At 39.3% G+C, this 14,393-nt stretch overlaps 1 protein-coding gene across 1 annotated transcript in view; it reads right to left on the bottom strand.

Annotated features, from left to right (window-relative positions):
• The window catches only part of ERBB4 (erb-b2 receptor tyrosine kinase 4), a 1,004,693-nt gene that overhangs the window by 38,605 nt on the left and 951,695 nt on the right, over positions 1-14,393 (bottom strand). Inside the window, exons 24-25 of the mRNA XM_066575628.1 lie at positions 11,391-11,488; positions 3,670-3,840 (exon numbers count right to left, since the gene is read on the bottom strand). Of these exons, the coding sequence (XP_066431725.1) occupies positions 3,670-3,840; positions 11,391-11,488 (269 nt within the window). The remainder of the gene's footprint in view (positions 1-3,669; positions 3,841-11,390; positions 11,489-14,393) is intronic.

Raw genomic sequence — 14,393 nt, 5'->3', positions numbered from 1 at the left:
TAAGTGAAGGGCTGCTATGTGCACATAGTCAGGATTTGCACCAGGCAAGTCTACCATGTATATGGAAGATAATCTGCATCTAAAATCCAGATTTTTGCCCTGGATTGCCAAATATTTCAATAGAGATATTCTGAGACTTTTCAGTGAAAAGCCTATGTGATAAATGACCATGCCGTACACTTTGAAATCCATGGAATGGCCATTATACAATGTGGATTTTTTTTCCAGAGCTTGAGAATAGGACATAAAACACCCTATTATATGTAGGATCAGCAAAATAGGTCTGGATTCCAGACTACATACAGTACAGAATTGACAATCTGTGAACATGGTGTGTGAGGTAACTGATATTGCAGGCATCTAGAGCAATTCCTAAGAATTGTTAAAATTTTGTCAAGATTTTAGCTGATTTCAAGTCATTCAAGACTCCAAAGGGAACTGATGAGCTCAATTATATACAATCAGTGTGTATAGAAATATAGTTGCAAGTACGACTTTTCTGTGATTTTTTTTTTACAATTTTACACGTTAAAGTTTGCATAAAAGTTATATAACTTTGTAAATACATTATTGAGGTGTCCCCATCATGGACATGCATGCCCCCACCTATTGACGGATTGCCTATTTCTATAACATCCATAGATTTGAATGAAAAGACCCATCTACATCATGGTCACCTCCCTATTTATTATCTCTCTGCTAACAACCCCTTCAATTGGGCAAGTAGAGGCAAACTGTCCTCATTGTCTCAATAGGTTGGGGTCCCAGAGCGCAAAATTGGAAATTCTGATGAATTCTTGTAAGCAGGAACTGTGATATTGTGTGAGTTCAACTGAAAGTGTTAGAAGCAAGCTGTCATGTGCCATATCTGACAGTGAGGTATAGCTAAATCACTAAAATACAATATACAAGGAGTACAACAAGCAGGGCAAAACAAGAACATGAAATGTACATCCACAGCGAGATCACGGTGTGCTCAAATTTCTGCCAGGAGAATTTGGAAGGACTTTTGAAAAGCAGCTATACAAATATGTACAGATAAGGCTGCTTTCACATCTACATTAGGGCTCATCTCAGGGTTTCTGTCTCTCTGCTCCATTTTTGGAGGGCAGGAACTGAAATAAAACTGAAAAAAAAACTGATCTGTTTTTTTCCCCATTGAATTCAATGGGGCTTAAAAAAAAAAAAACGCATAGCAAACGGAAAGGATTTCATTTGCTTCCATACCATCATGGAAAAATGGAAATCTGACAGAATGGAAGCAAATGGAAGCCTTTTTGTTTGCGTTCTGCTTTTTTGAAACCCCATTGAATTCAATGGGGAAAAAATGGATTATTTTTTTTTGTATCAGTTTCTCTGCAAAAATGGAGCAGAGACAGAAAACCTGAACTGAGCCCTAATTTACACAGGTGTGAAAACAGCCTAATATATAATAATACCAATCAAACAGTAAAGCAAGAAGGCAAAATATCTACAAAAGTATTAAAAATGTTACATATTCAGAAACTAAGTTACTCTTCAATGCCTTCAAACTGAAGTTTCCTCTTCTCTGCTGTGAGCAGCCATGAAACTTCTGCTGAATAGTGAAACATTACCCCTATGCTCTAATAGACTTGTGACACTTGTAGAGCAGTAAAGACCTGAACACATTGTACATGTCCTGAACCTGTTCGCCTTGTGCCCTGGCAGGCAATTTGTCCATATGACCATCGAGCTTTCTGCATTCCAATAATGTGCCCCTTCCGAACCCTGTTAACTGGGCAAAATATCTTTAACTGCATCGTAGAGGTATCTGGTGGTCAACAAGCTCTACACAAGTGGAAAAAGAGGTCACTACACACAAGTTCCGAGAGCCTTTTTATAGGCCCAGGTTGAAACCACTTTTAGGGCCTCAGGTAGCAAGACTGTTCTAATTGCGTCTAATCACGCCATAGCGCTAATCATCGGCATATCTGCATAAGATGTAACTGTATTCCGAGTTTTGCAGCACAATGACAACTCCTTCTAGGGGCTTCATTTTGTTTATTTTTGTAAGAGTGGATTTAAAGATGCAAAAAATGTATTAACAATTTGCAACATTTTGATAAATATGTTGTATTTTAACCCGGAGAAGGGAAACAATGCTGCCAGAAAGAAGCACCAGAAATTCCCCTTATGATATATTTCTCCCAAAGTGTATTAGAAATGAAAATTTGAGCTTTATTTACTTAAACTGGATAACCCCATTAATTACCTAATTATTAAAGGCTATGTGCACCTTTGCACTCTTTTTTTTATTTTAATCAATGTGTTTTTTTTTATGATGACTTTTTATAATTGGCTTTCAGTAAAAATTTCTGATTGTTTGATTTTTATGTTTCTATTGTTTAGCAAATTCGGCAATTCAGAGTAAACCAACACCTCATTCCCTACCTGCTCCTCTGTTGTGAACATGCATTCACTACTTTTCCATTGAGCTATTACAGAGAACTGTATGACATCTCGGGGGGAGGGGGGAGGAGAGCAAAGTAGAGAAAGCTACTATTACAGAGGGCTGCATGACGGTACCATTGGATGGTGGAGGAGATCAAAAGAACAGAGTAGAAAAAGCTGTAATTACAGAAGGCTATAATTCACTTATCAGCAGTGAGGGGGAATGACCAGCAGCTGTTTAGAGTCCACTTACATGGGACAAATGTCGGGCAAACGATGCCCGACAATCATTCCCGCATGTCCTCATTCCCGTGCTGTCACACGGGAGCTAGTATTGCTGGCTCACTCACATAGCAGTCAGCAGGGGGTCAGAGTAGTGCAGGAGATTTCTCTCCTCTAGCTCCCCGGCCCCTCTCCATTCACCTAATACAGCGGCCGTTCAGTAATGAACAGCCGCTATTTACACTGAGCGAAAAGCTCATCGTTTATGCAGCATAAACAATGGATGATGAGCTCATCGCTCAGTACTGAACGTCCGTTGTATTAAGTGAATAGAGAGGGGGGGTCAAAAGGAGAGAAATCTCCTGCACTGCCCCCCCATCCTTCCCGTTGGCCGCTCTGTGAGCAAGCCAGCTCTGCTAGCTCCCATGTAGGAGCATGGGGACGAGGAAACACAAGGACGAGTGTCTGGAACTTAGTAGGATACGTTTGCCTTGATTTTTTAATGCACAAACGTTTCCATAGCTTTTAAGTTACAATGTGGCTAGATATACAAAATGAAGTATATTTTGAAAGAATAATGCCACAATTAATATATAAATATACGTAAATTGTTTGTAATTTTGCATAGATGATGACTAGCTAAGTCTTGGCTGAAAACTATTGAAAGCAATATTGACATTAGAGTTTAAGGCTGCTTTTATATATTTCCTTAAAGAGAACCTGTCACTAGATTGGGCCTCCTTATCGTATACATCAGCTTAGTATATATTTCCCAATTATGCCAAGTTGATGAGCCCTACCGAAAAGAACAGAGCTTATAAGAGAAAGAAAGTTAATGGGAAGAAGGAGTCCTTTAGTGTTCTGGGATGTGGACTTGGAATTTGGGGACAATATACAACTATTAGTTACTGTGATGGGATATTATACAGATGTTCTATTCTAAAGGGGGCTGTGTGACACTATGTATTATTATGCATATCAGATTATATCATGTGGTTTCATAAATAAGTAATAATTTATAATGCAATCACTTACTCTGTTGGAGTCGATTCGTGTCCTAGACGTATAGATTGGAGGTGGGATATTAAAGGCCTGAGGGACAAGATACTCCTCAGCATCTATCATATCTTCTAAATCTTCATCATCAAGGAGGTTTTGGAAGAACTTGCTGTGATTAGGACTGGGAAGTTTCATTCGATCATCCCCCTAGAAAAGAAGAAATGTATTGATACTTCAAAACTTATCCATCCATCCATCCATCCATCCATCTATCTATCTATTTATTTATTATCTTTCTGCCTATCTATCTAATATCTATTTATCTAATATCTATCCATCTATCTAATATCTGTCTATCTATCTGTCTAATATTTATTCATCTATCTAATATCTATCTAATATCTGTCTATCTAATATCTATCTAACATCTAATATCTATCTATCTACCCAATATCTATCTAATATTTATCCATCTATCTTTCCAATATCTATCTAATATCTATCTATCTAACATCTAATAGCTATCTATCTATGTACTATCTATCTATCTAATATCTATCTAACATCTATCTAATATCTATCTAACATCTAATATCTATCTATCTAGTATCTATCTATCTAATATTGATCCGTCTATCTATCTAATATCTGTCTATCTATCTAACATCTAATATCTACCCAACATCTCATATCTATCTAATATCGATCTATCTATCTATCTAATATCTGTGTATCTATCTAATATCTACCCAACATCTCATATCTATCTATCTATCTATCTATCTATCCATCCATCTATCTAATATCTTTCTGCCTATCTATCTAATATCTATCTAATTAATATCTATCCATCCATCTAATATCTGTCTATCTATCTGTCTATCTATCTAATATCTATCTATCTAATATCTATCTAATATCTATCCATCTATCTAATATCTATCTATCTATCAAATATCCATCTAATATCTATCTATCTAATATCTATCTAACATCTAATATCCTATCTATCTATCTATCTATCTATCTATCTATCTATCTATGATCTATCTAATATCTATCCATCAAATAACTATCTATCTATCTGATATCGATCCATCCATCTATGTAATATCTGTCTAACTATCTAACATCTAATATCTACCCAACATCTCATATCTATCTATCTATCTATCTAATATCTATCTATCTATCTATCTATCTATCTATCTATCTATCTATCTATCTATCTATCTATCTATCATCTATCTATCTATCATCTATCTAATATCTATCTATCTATGGCTTGTAGAGCAAAAATAGTGTAGTGTCATGTTAGCCAGAAAAATCTATGATGGTAAATGCTCTTGTATAAAAAAAAGGACAAAAATATTATACAGGAGATACATTTAAAAATAACCAAAAAAAATCTATATGAAAGCTTCCGAAGCTATTGGGCCTCTTCTTGACATAGCCTAGTAGCCTCGAAAGCTCACATATATCATTTTTCGAGTAAGTCAATAATGGTACCACATCTATAATACTTTTATCTTTTTTATATAACAGTGTTTAGCATCATAAATATACAGCTTAACATGCTCACATTATAGTCCTAGAAACAAATGCATTCAGTTCAACTCCATCAGCACTGCACAAAGACATTGAGTAGCCCCAGAAAGACACTTCAAGACGGTCCCTCCAGCACTGCATAATTTGATTTATTCCAGGGACATATTGACTGAATCAGAAAAGCTATGCATCAAATGAGACTATCCACATTACCGCTTCTTCTTTTGCTTTATCTCTGCTTTTCTCCCTGTCTGCCCCTCTAACAGAATCAATTTCTGGACAGCGTTTGACAGGGTCTGCTGATTCCTTGTGTGAGTTTTTTGGACTGTTACAGTTTGACATGGTATAGAAGGAAGCAGCTGAGCACATTCACCTTCAAACTTTGCACAGCTCTGAGGACAGGATTTTAGAAGCTCATTAGCAGTGCTTCTCAGACTCCATGGGATATTTGTGGTTGAAAGGAAAGCTTTAGTCATTTTTTTTTCTGTTTTAAGCAGAATTTCATTTAGATGCAGCCTACGGCAGGTCTGAGTTTTCAAAGATTTCTCGGGAAAAAAAGTAAATTCATGATCTCATAGTGTAAACAATAGTAGCTTTTTTAGTGCTCAGTTCACAGTCTGCATTAATCCATTCCACTAATTGCTTATCTCTACTGTATCGTGTAACAAGTGCGACGTCTATATAGAGTAAAAGGACTAGAATGCATTGAACTACAGTAAGGTTAAACACTAAAGTGTGTCTCTCTCCGTAACAAAACTCCTGTAACCACAAGTGCTTGAGTCATGTGGTGTGAAGTCTTTTAATGCTACATTCTTAGTATCATATGTATGTTTCTGGCAGAGTAGACTTAGTAGTGGCAACCACTACAGCTTCTACTAGATGTTGGCTAGCTTTTCTGCACTCTTAGCCTGGTTATATCCTGCTGCTGCACATCCTTTCCCCTGCTATATAACAAGTAGAAATGTCATTCCTGAGGTTAGGAGCGCCAGGTGACCACCCTGTGGGAGATATAGTGGTAGTCATATTAGTAGGCAGCAAGCATTAGTAAAACAGGCAGATCATCGCGACTATGGACAATTTCAAGCCAGTTAAAACAAACCTGTCAGGAGATTTATGCTGCTCTATCTGAATAACATATGATAGAGGCAGAGAAGATCAGCTCTGTGATATACTTCATAGGTTTATAAGATTTACAGCAACATTTCTGAGAGTAAATCTTGACAGGAGTCTTAGGAGAGACAGTGAGAGTCATAGAATGGTAGAGTTGGAAGGGACCTCCAGTGTCTCCCAGACAGATGTCTGTCCAACGTTTGTTTGAAGACTTCCATTGAAGCAGGACTCACCACCGCCTGTGGTATCCTGTTCCACTCAGTGATCACCCTCACTGTCAAAAAGTTTTTTCTAATATTTAATCTGTGTCTCCTCCCTTTCAGTTTCATCCCATTGCTTCTGGTCTTTTCTTGTGGAAATGAGAATAGGGATGATCCCTCTGCACTGTGACGGCCCTTCAGATATTTGTAGACAACTATTACGTCTCCTCTCAGCCTTCTTTTCTGCTAAACATTCCCAGATCCTTTAACCATTCCTCATAGGACATGATTTGCAGACCGCTCACTATCTTGGTAACGCTTCTCTGAACTTGCTCCAGTTTGTCTATGTGTTTTTTATAGTGGGGTGCCCAGAACTGGACACAGTATTCCAGATGAGGTCTGACTAAGGAGGAGTAGGGGGCCATTATCCCATCCATACACAATGATTGACATCTTTCCCTGTATCAGTATGTACACAGAAGGTTTTAAATTCTTATGTGTGTATGGGAGGGGGTAATCAGGGCTATCACTGTCTAGCCTAAGAGTCTTGTCAGGATTTACACTGCTGTAGAGCTTATTCCGACGAACATGGGTGCAACTACTCTTGGTGGCATGGACGTAGTTGCGCCTGAATGAACTTCTTCCCCTTCGTTGGCTTTTCAAATTTCGCACCAGGGCGTAAGAGTTTAAAAATAACTGTGGAAAGGCAGATGCCACCCGATCTTCCTCACACAATGTATTCACTACGTGCGGGAGAGACAGGGCAGGTCCTATCTGTTCTCAGCCGTACAATTAACAGCCGAGAAAAGACCTAGTGAAAACAAAACCACTGAAGTCCTATTGAAATCAGCGGTTTTATTTTGTCCCATTATGCGGTTGTGGTTATCACGGCCGCATACGGGGACAAGACCACATTCGTCTGAATCCGCCCTTAGATTCAGAAATCCTGCTTCAAATCATATAAGGCACTATACACAGGTCAGCTTCTTTCCCCGTGTTATAGCCTACTCGCATATACGACAGCAGAAATAACCTGACAGGCTTTATTTTAACTGCTAACTGTTTCCCTGAAAATAAGACATAGCATGATTTTCCAGAATTTTTGAGGATGCAAAATGATTTTTCAGGCTTTTTGAGGATGCTTGAAAGCCCTACTCCAAAATTAAGACCTGTTAAAGTTAATTAAAAAAGTCCATTTAAATAGTGTCCAGGCAGCTATACATGTAAAAAAGTTAAACCTTTTTGAACAAAAATTAATATAAGACACTGTCTTATTTTGGGGAAACACGGTATGTAACTAAAGAGCACAACTTAAGCAAGGTCCAAAACTTTTCATGTTTTACATTGACGTTGCCATGTGACGTCTTACTTTCAGCCTTTCAGGGTGTATTTTTTGGTATAATTCTTTGGTATATATGACAGAGTATATATTATATATTTATAAACTTATAATCAGTTCTGCAATTTCTCTGTCATTGCTTTTCTTTATTCATTACTATTTCGATTAAAGCATTTTAAAATTAATATTACTCTTGTTTACTCTTTTTTACTTTTATGGAATTTTTATTGTCTTTTTTTTTTTTACATTCTATGTCGTTAAACTTTCTTAACCTTTTTTTTTTAAATCTCTTTTGCCCTACTTGGTGACATTACATTTTTTTATTTTATTGCATTGTATAGGTATCTGCACATGGGCCGACTGTCAGATGCATAACACAGGAGGTATAGTCATTAAGATAACAGAGGCGGAGCAGGCCGGAGATTTCTTCTGGATGCCCACCTCCATTCACTATAAACAGGCAGTCGTTCATAGATGTACAACTGCCTATTTACAAGGGCCAATAGTCGCTTGCTTTTTAGGTAACCTGGTCACAGGACAGTGCTAGGGCCTTTAATAGGCTTAGGACCAGCCCTAACAATAATCAGTGCTAACGATCTGTGTGCAAATTGAGTTTCCTTCTTTTGTCATCACAAAGGTGAAACGAAAGCACTCGATAATCCTTATATCTAAACACTCCCCGCTCATAGAAATCTGAAGAACTGAACGAGAAGTGAGCAATTCCCAATGATGATCTGCCTGCTTGACATTCTGCACGAGCGTGAACTGTGAACGAATTAGCAGTGACGTCACTCGCTTGTCCACTCGTTCAAACCACAATCGGCTCCCGTAAAAGGCGGCATATGGCTTCTTAATTTTGGTGATGTTCCTTGGGATTGGGATTAATTTGTCACCTTTAACTGGAGAATGAAGTTCAACTTGGTCTAATCATGTAGCCCCGCACACCTTCATATTATAAGGAGTAAATCGTGTATGCTCCTTAATAATAGACTGAACTATTTGTCATGAATATATATTAATACAGGAATAAGAAATGTTATCTGTAATTTCGCCTTTATATAAAACTTTAAAAGAAACCACCATTTCTACTTTCTTATTCTGATCTTTTAAAGTGAGAAGAAAATTTCCATAATCTTGAAAGACACAGACATGAATCCTATAATTATGTTTCTTTAAGGAAGTCAATTAAATTGGCAGGATCTACTTAAAGACTTGCTCTATGTGCCCCTTTAAGCAAAAGGCCACCTGCGGGTGACTGCTGATGCTATGGCAATTAAGTTTTTATAGTGTGACACTACAATCCTGTATGATATCCCGGCATTATATTATCTTCCCCAGAGCACGACAGTAACTCAGCATCACTGAGGACAATAGAGAGATTCTAGCTCCTAGTAACAGCATGGTGACTACAATAGAAGAACAGACACCAATGTGTTAGAATAAGCACAATGAACCTGGGCTTTAGCAACATGAGGATAAAACTGTCTGAGAGGTATGGGAAGTTTGCATATTAATGAGTCTGCAGAGCCAGTCCTATGCAGGGCTCCGGGCTTGTAGCATTGGAGTTGGAAGTGACTTTTGTAGATGACGTAAAATACTGTTCTATTATCATCAATATCATTACAGGATGAAATTGTGCAAAAACAACTTATTTCAACTACTTTAGTGAGCTGTTATACATTGCACACTTATATGGGTGCAGTGGTACTCTGTTTCTATAGCTCTCATTGACTTCTATGGAAGTTATGGAAACAGCATAGTGAAGGCACGCTACACTGTTTCCGTAACTCCCGACCACCCCCGGCTATTGCAGTTGGGTTAGGGGCCAGGACTAGAAATAATTGTAGGTCCTGGAGGTGGGAACCATATTTATCCAACTTTTAAGGCATATCCTGTTGAGATGAGAATACCCTTTTAAGTACAAGGGAATCATTCAGTCTCCCTAGGGTCTGATGTTATCTATGCAGCACCCTGATTAGTTTGTGATATCATTTAGCAATGTACAGTAGGCCAAGACATGTGGGTTACATGTACAAATCTCCTCTTTTTTGTACCATCCAGATTCAGTGGCCTGTACTTCCACTCCAATGTGGGAAAAGGAGCAAGATGGTGGCTACCCTGTAAAACTTCTTGACTGAAGAGATGAATTAGTAAAATGAACATTAACTAGATATATACAGGGGGTGGACAAAAATATGGAAACACCATAGGAAATGCATGGGATTTTAACCGTTAGCCGTGACCGTCCTTTTGACACCTGCTTGGCTGAGAGCTTTACTGCCAAATTTGTGCTTACTTCACCTCTTGCCCTGCTCTGGGTGGTTTTGGAAGCTAGCTGGTAACAGCAGCTGAGTGGCTCAAACCCCTGACCAATGGAACCTTATTGCTCAGGCAGATGTTCACTTCTGCTTGGTGGCATCTGTGTCACATTACCTGCACTTAAGTTACATGGGATTATAAATCATATTTCAATAAGACACGTAGATACTGATTTTAAGGCATGCATTTTGGACGGTGTTTCCATATTTTTGTCCACCTCCTGCCCCCCTACCATATGCTATATAATACATCAATGCTTATGATAGGTCCCAAGAAGTTAGGTCTTGCAATATTTTCATTTCGATGGATAATGATATAAGGCAATATTCACACACAGCAAATTTATTCCATACATCTAAATGTGTGGATGGATTTCTGCAAGCCCCATTTAGTTAAAGAAATTTTTGCTACAAATCTACTCCATGTGAATGTATCCTTATGTCAAATTAAGTCCTCTTAGATATGAAATAAGTTTGCCAGGGACAAGTCCACAGTGGTCTGGGATTGCAGATAGGCCACATTCATCTGAATGCGAATGACCTGCAATATTCTATACAGCTCATGGACAAGAATGGTACTCTATGAAAAAAATTAGCCCCTTTTTTCTAATTCTTGGCAAGTTTCTCTTTCTTACTGATGGCATTTAAATTCATAATACGATACTTCGGTTCTGGAAGATGGTTATTGAAGGGCCAACCTATTGGTAAATGTGAAAAGCTGGAAATCTGAGGAAACAAAACATTAAAGGAAACCTGTCATCACCTATAAATACCGTAAATTAAGTTATGGTGCTCAAATGACAGGATCTGAGGAGTACTTGGCAATGCTTACCCGATTTGCCATTCCTATGATGTCACCCATGGAAGTTGGCATGCGGACATGTATTAATCTCATCTACACTTTGTGTGCGCACACGCCCATAGAGAACAGTGTGTGTACGCACGTACAGCCTACAGAGATAAGTCCGCTGTTCTGCCCACATGCCTTCTTCCATGCTTGACAATGTGGGAACAGGGAGCCAGGTAAGTATTCAAAGCACAGGACCATATGAGCACCATAACTTAGTTTATGGTATTCATAGGTAATGGCAGGTTCCCTTTAATGACTACCCCATAGACAATGTTGTTTCTAGTTAAATCCAGCCCATAATATTTTTCTGGGACAACCCCCTTACAGGTTGATATTATCGTAGTGCAGTTGCCAGTGATCTCTCCCTTAAGCACATATGTGGTATATGGTACCTGTATGACAAGGTATCTCTGAGGGTCTCTTGCCATCCGAGAAAATTCTGCAGCCAGCTCCTTAAATTTGGGGCGACTATCAGCATCAATCATCCAACCTTTGTAATGGAAAAACAAAAGTGTAATTAATTTTTTGGATAAAGGTAACATTTTCGAGCTAATATTGACCAGCGCAAATCAGTACAGTCCAAACAATCTCCTTACAATATGTTCACATACGAATTTTACATTCAATTTGATTGGTTGCTGAGAATGAAACTGCATAACCTCCAAGTCTGGTAAAGGTGAAGAATGGGCAATCATGGTACTTGGATGTTTGTGAAGGATATTCTTCATCTCTCTATCTAGAAGGTAGTAATAATAAAAGAAATGAGGGTGTACGCTTAAAGGAATTGCCCAAGATTAGAAAAAAAAATGGACACATGTCCATGGGTTGTGTCTGATACTGCAGCAAAGCTCCATTAAAGTGTGGCAGGCTGAGCTGCAATACCACACACAACCTGTAGACAGGTGTGGCACTGTTTTTAGAAGCAAGTGGCAATGTTTTTCTAATCCAGAGCAACCCCTTTAAGGCTGGGTTCACATGGGGTGGAAATCTCTTGTTAGGGCCAGGCACCATGGGCAGGACTTTTGTGTTCCAGAGTCTTCAGCCACCACTTTCAATTACATCCATGTCCCAATCCCTTATCTTAGTTAACCAGTGTCCCAGGTGTTTTCAAGGAAGGGTATCATTTCTCCTTATGCCTCAATCAGATAATGCACGCTCCTAAAACACCACAGTGTTCAGTGATGAAGGGACAAAAGAATCCCTTATCACAGCTGTGGCAGAGGAGCCTGATGCCATCCCATTGCTTTCAATGGGGCCGGCGCTACTGCCGGCCGCATTGAAAACATCAGGAAAATATGCACTCCTCTGCCACAGGTGTGACAACTGTCAATGGGGTTGCCTTCATCCCATTGCTTTCAATGAAGGAATCCCCTGAAACAGCTGTCACAGCTTTGACAGCTGTGGCAGAGGAGCACGATGCCATTACATTGCTTTTAATGGACCTGGCGCTGCTGCCGCCCCATTGAGAGCAGTGGGATGAAGGCAACCCCATTGAAATATAAGCCCTTTCCTGAAAATCACCCCTAGCTGTAGAAAAAAAAAACGTCAACTCACCCAGTGCTGTCCGCTTCTTCTTTCTGTTCCTGGCAGTCTTTTTCTGTATTCTGGTGGCTGGGGATTGAAAAATTCCCACCTCCAGAAAGCACTGCCTCTGATTAGCTGAGCACTGTGACCAATCAGAGGCAGTGCTTTCTGGAGGTGGGGATTTTTCAATCCCCGGTCACCAGAATACAGAAGAAGACTGCCTGGGGCGGGGAGAAGAGCTTCTAGGTGAGTTAATGTTTGTTTGTCTTTTATACACCTAGGGATGATTTTCAGGAAAGGGCCTCAATTTCATGCCCTTCCACAAAAATCATCACTGCAAGGGTTGCCTTCATCCCATTGCTTTCTTGCTTTCAATGGGGTGGCAGCAGTGCCGGCTCCATTGAAAGCAATGGGATGGCATCTCGCTCCTCTGCCACAGCTGTAACAGCTGTGGCAGAGGATTCTTTCTTTCGCCTCCGCTGCAGTCCCATCATCACTGAACACTGCGAGCAGCGGGTTTCTTTTCACACACATAGGTGCGCAGAAAAACATGCTCGTCTGAATAAGGCCTAAGGAGAGCACCTAGAAGGCGCTCTCCTTAAGGAGAAACAATACCATTCCCGACCTACATCAATAGGCCAGGCAATCACCCCAAAACAGCTGTCTGTGCATGGTTATTCTGGCTTGGCTCACAATTCCCAGTCATTGTTACAAGGCTTGTTTAAAACGTCTAACATTAACTTGCAGGAATGCTGCCTTCCAATAGGTGGCGCTGCAGATGTATTGTTCCATCTTCCCATTTGCATGTGTTTTCAAAGTCTGGCAATGCCTTTGCTTCTACATATCAAGGGCAATGTCCTTTTCTTTCTGTAAATAACCTACTATACACACTAGGGCCAATCCTATAGGAAGTCATTTAACCCAACAGTGTGGGAAGAAACTGAAGCGCCTGGAGAGATCTGCGGAGGAGGGGAGGCGGGAAACTATAAACCTATTTTAATGCATGTTCTCCACATGTTACATCAGTAAAGTGGCATGTTACCCTTCCTAAAGAAATATGTTGCAGTCTTAGCTTACAGGACAAGGGAGCAATGGCATTCAGAAATGGTTTTCTGGGCCCTCTGGCAGAGGAGAAGTTAGTTATTTGCACCAAGGTGAAATACATGTCTCTCTCTAGAACAAAGCATTACAGAAAACCATATATATCATGTCCCTGCCTCCCTCCCTCTTTCTCCCAAGCCCCCTGTTTACTGGTGCATGTCCTTTCTGTGCTTACACTGAAAAGATAAAGTACAAAGCATTTCAAAGTATTTGCCATGTAGCTCACAGGGATTTAACTCTTGTGCACACAGCCTGCCTAGTTATAGCTGCTTATTTTGGCTAAGAGCAGAAAATAATATCAAATTCATTACGTGAAAGGACTTTTTTGTCTATTGATTACTCTGATGCAGTTTTTTCCCTTTGATGGGTTGGCTGTGATGTATAAGGAAAGGCGTTTTGACTGTTTTTGTCCAATAATCTCCCAATATTTGAATTGAGCTGAATATTTTCCAAAAATGTCTACATAATTTTAATTATGATGTTTTTGAATATATTAGAAAATACTTAAACGCCGGTCCTATTCCAAAGTATTGTGGAGTGAAATGCACGAACTCATGATTTTAATAAATTTGGCACATTTTTTTTTGACTGTCCATGCAACATAAAAGCAAAGGTTTGCAGCGCCAATTATAGTAAATCTACTGTCCAGTAGGGGCAATAACTTCCGACTAAGCCCTGCCTACTTTTTAAAAATGTAGTATTGCAACTTGGGGGTTGCTGGTTCAATGGATCGCCATCTTTCCTCCACCTAGATGGGTGATCGCACATCA

The sequence above is a fragment of the Eleutherodactylus coqui genome, chromosome 8 (assembly GCF_035609145.1).
Source record: "Eleutherodactylus coqui strain aEleCoq1 chromosome 8, aEleCoq1.hap1, whole genome shotgun sequence".
In the NCBI taxonomy this organism is placed as follows: domain Eukaryota; kingdom Metazoa; phylum Chordata; class Amphibia; order Anura; family Eleutherodactylidae; genus Eleutherodactylus; species Eleutherodactylus coqui.
This window is presented reverse-complemented; position numbering and strand designations above follow the sequence as displayed.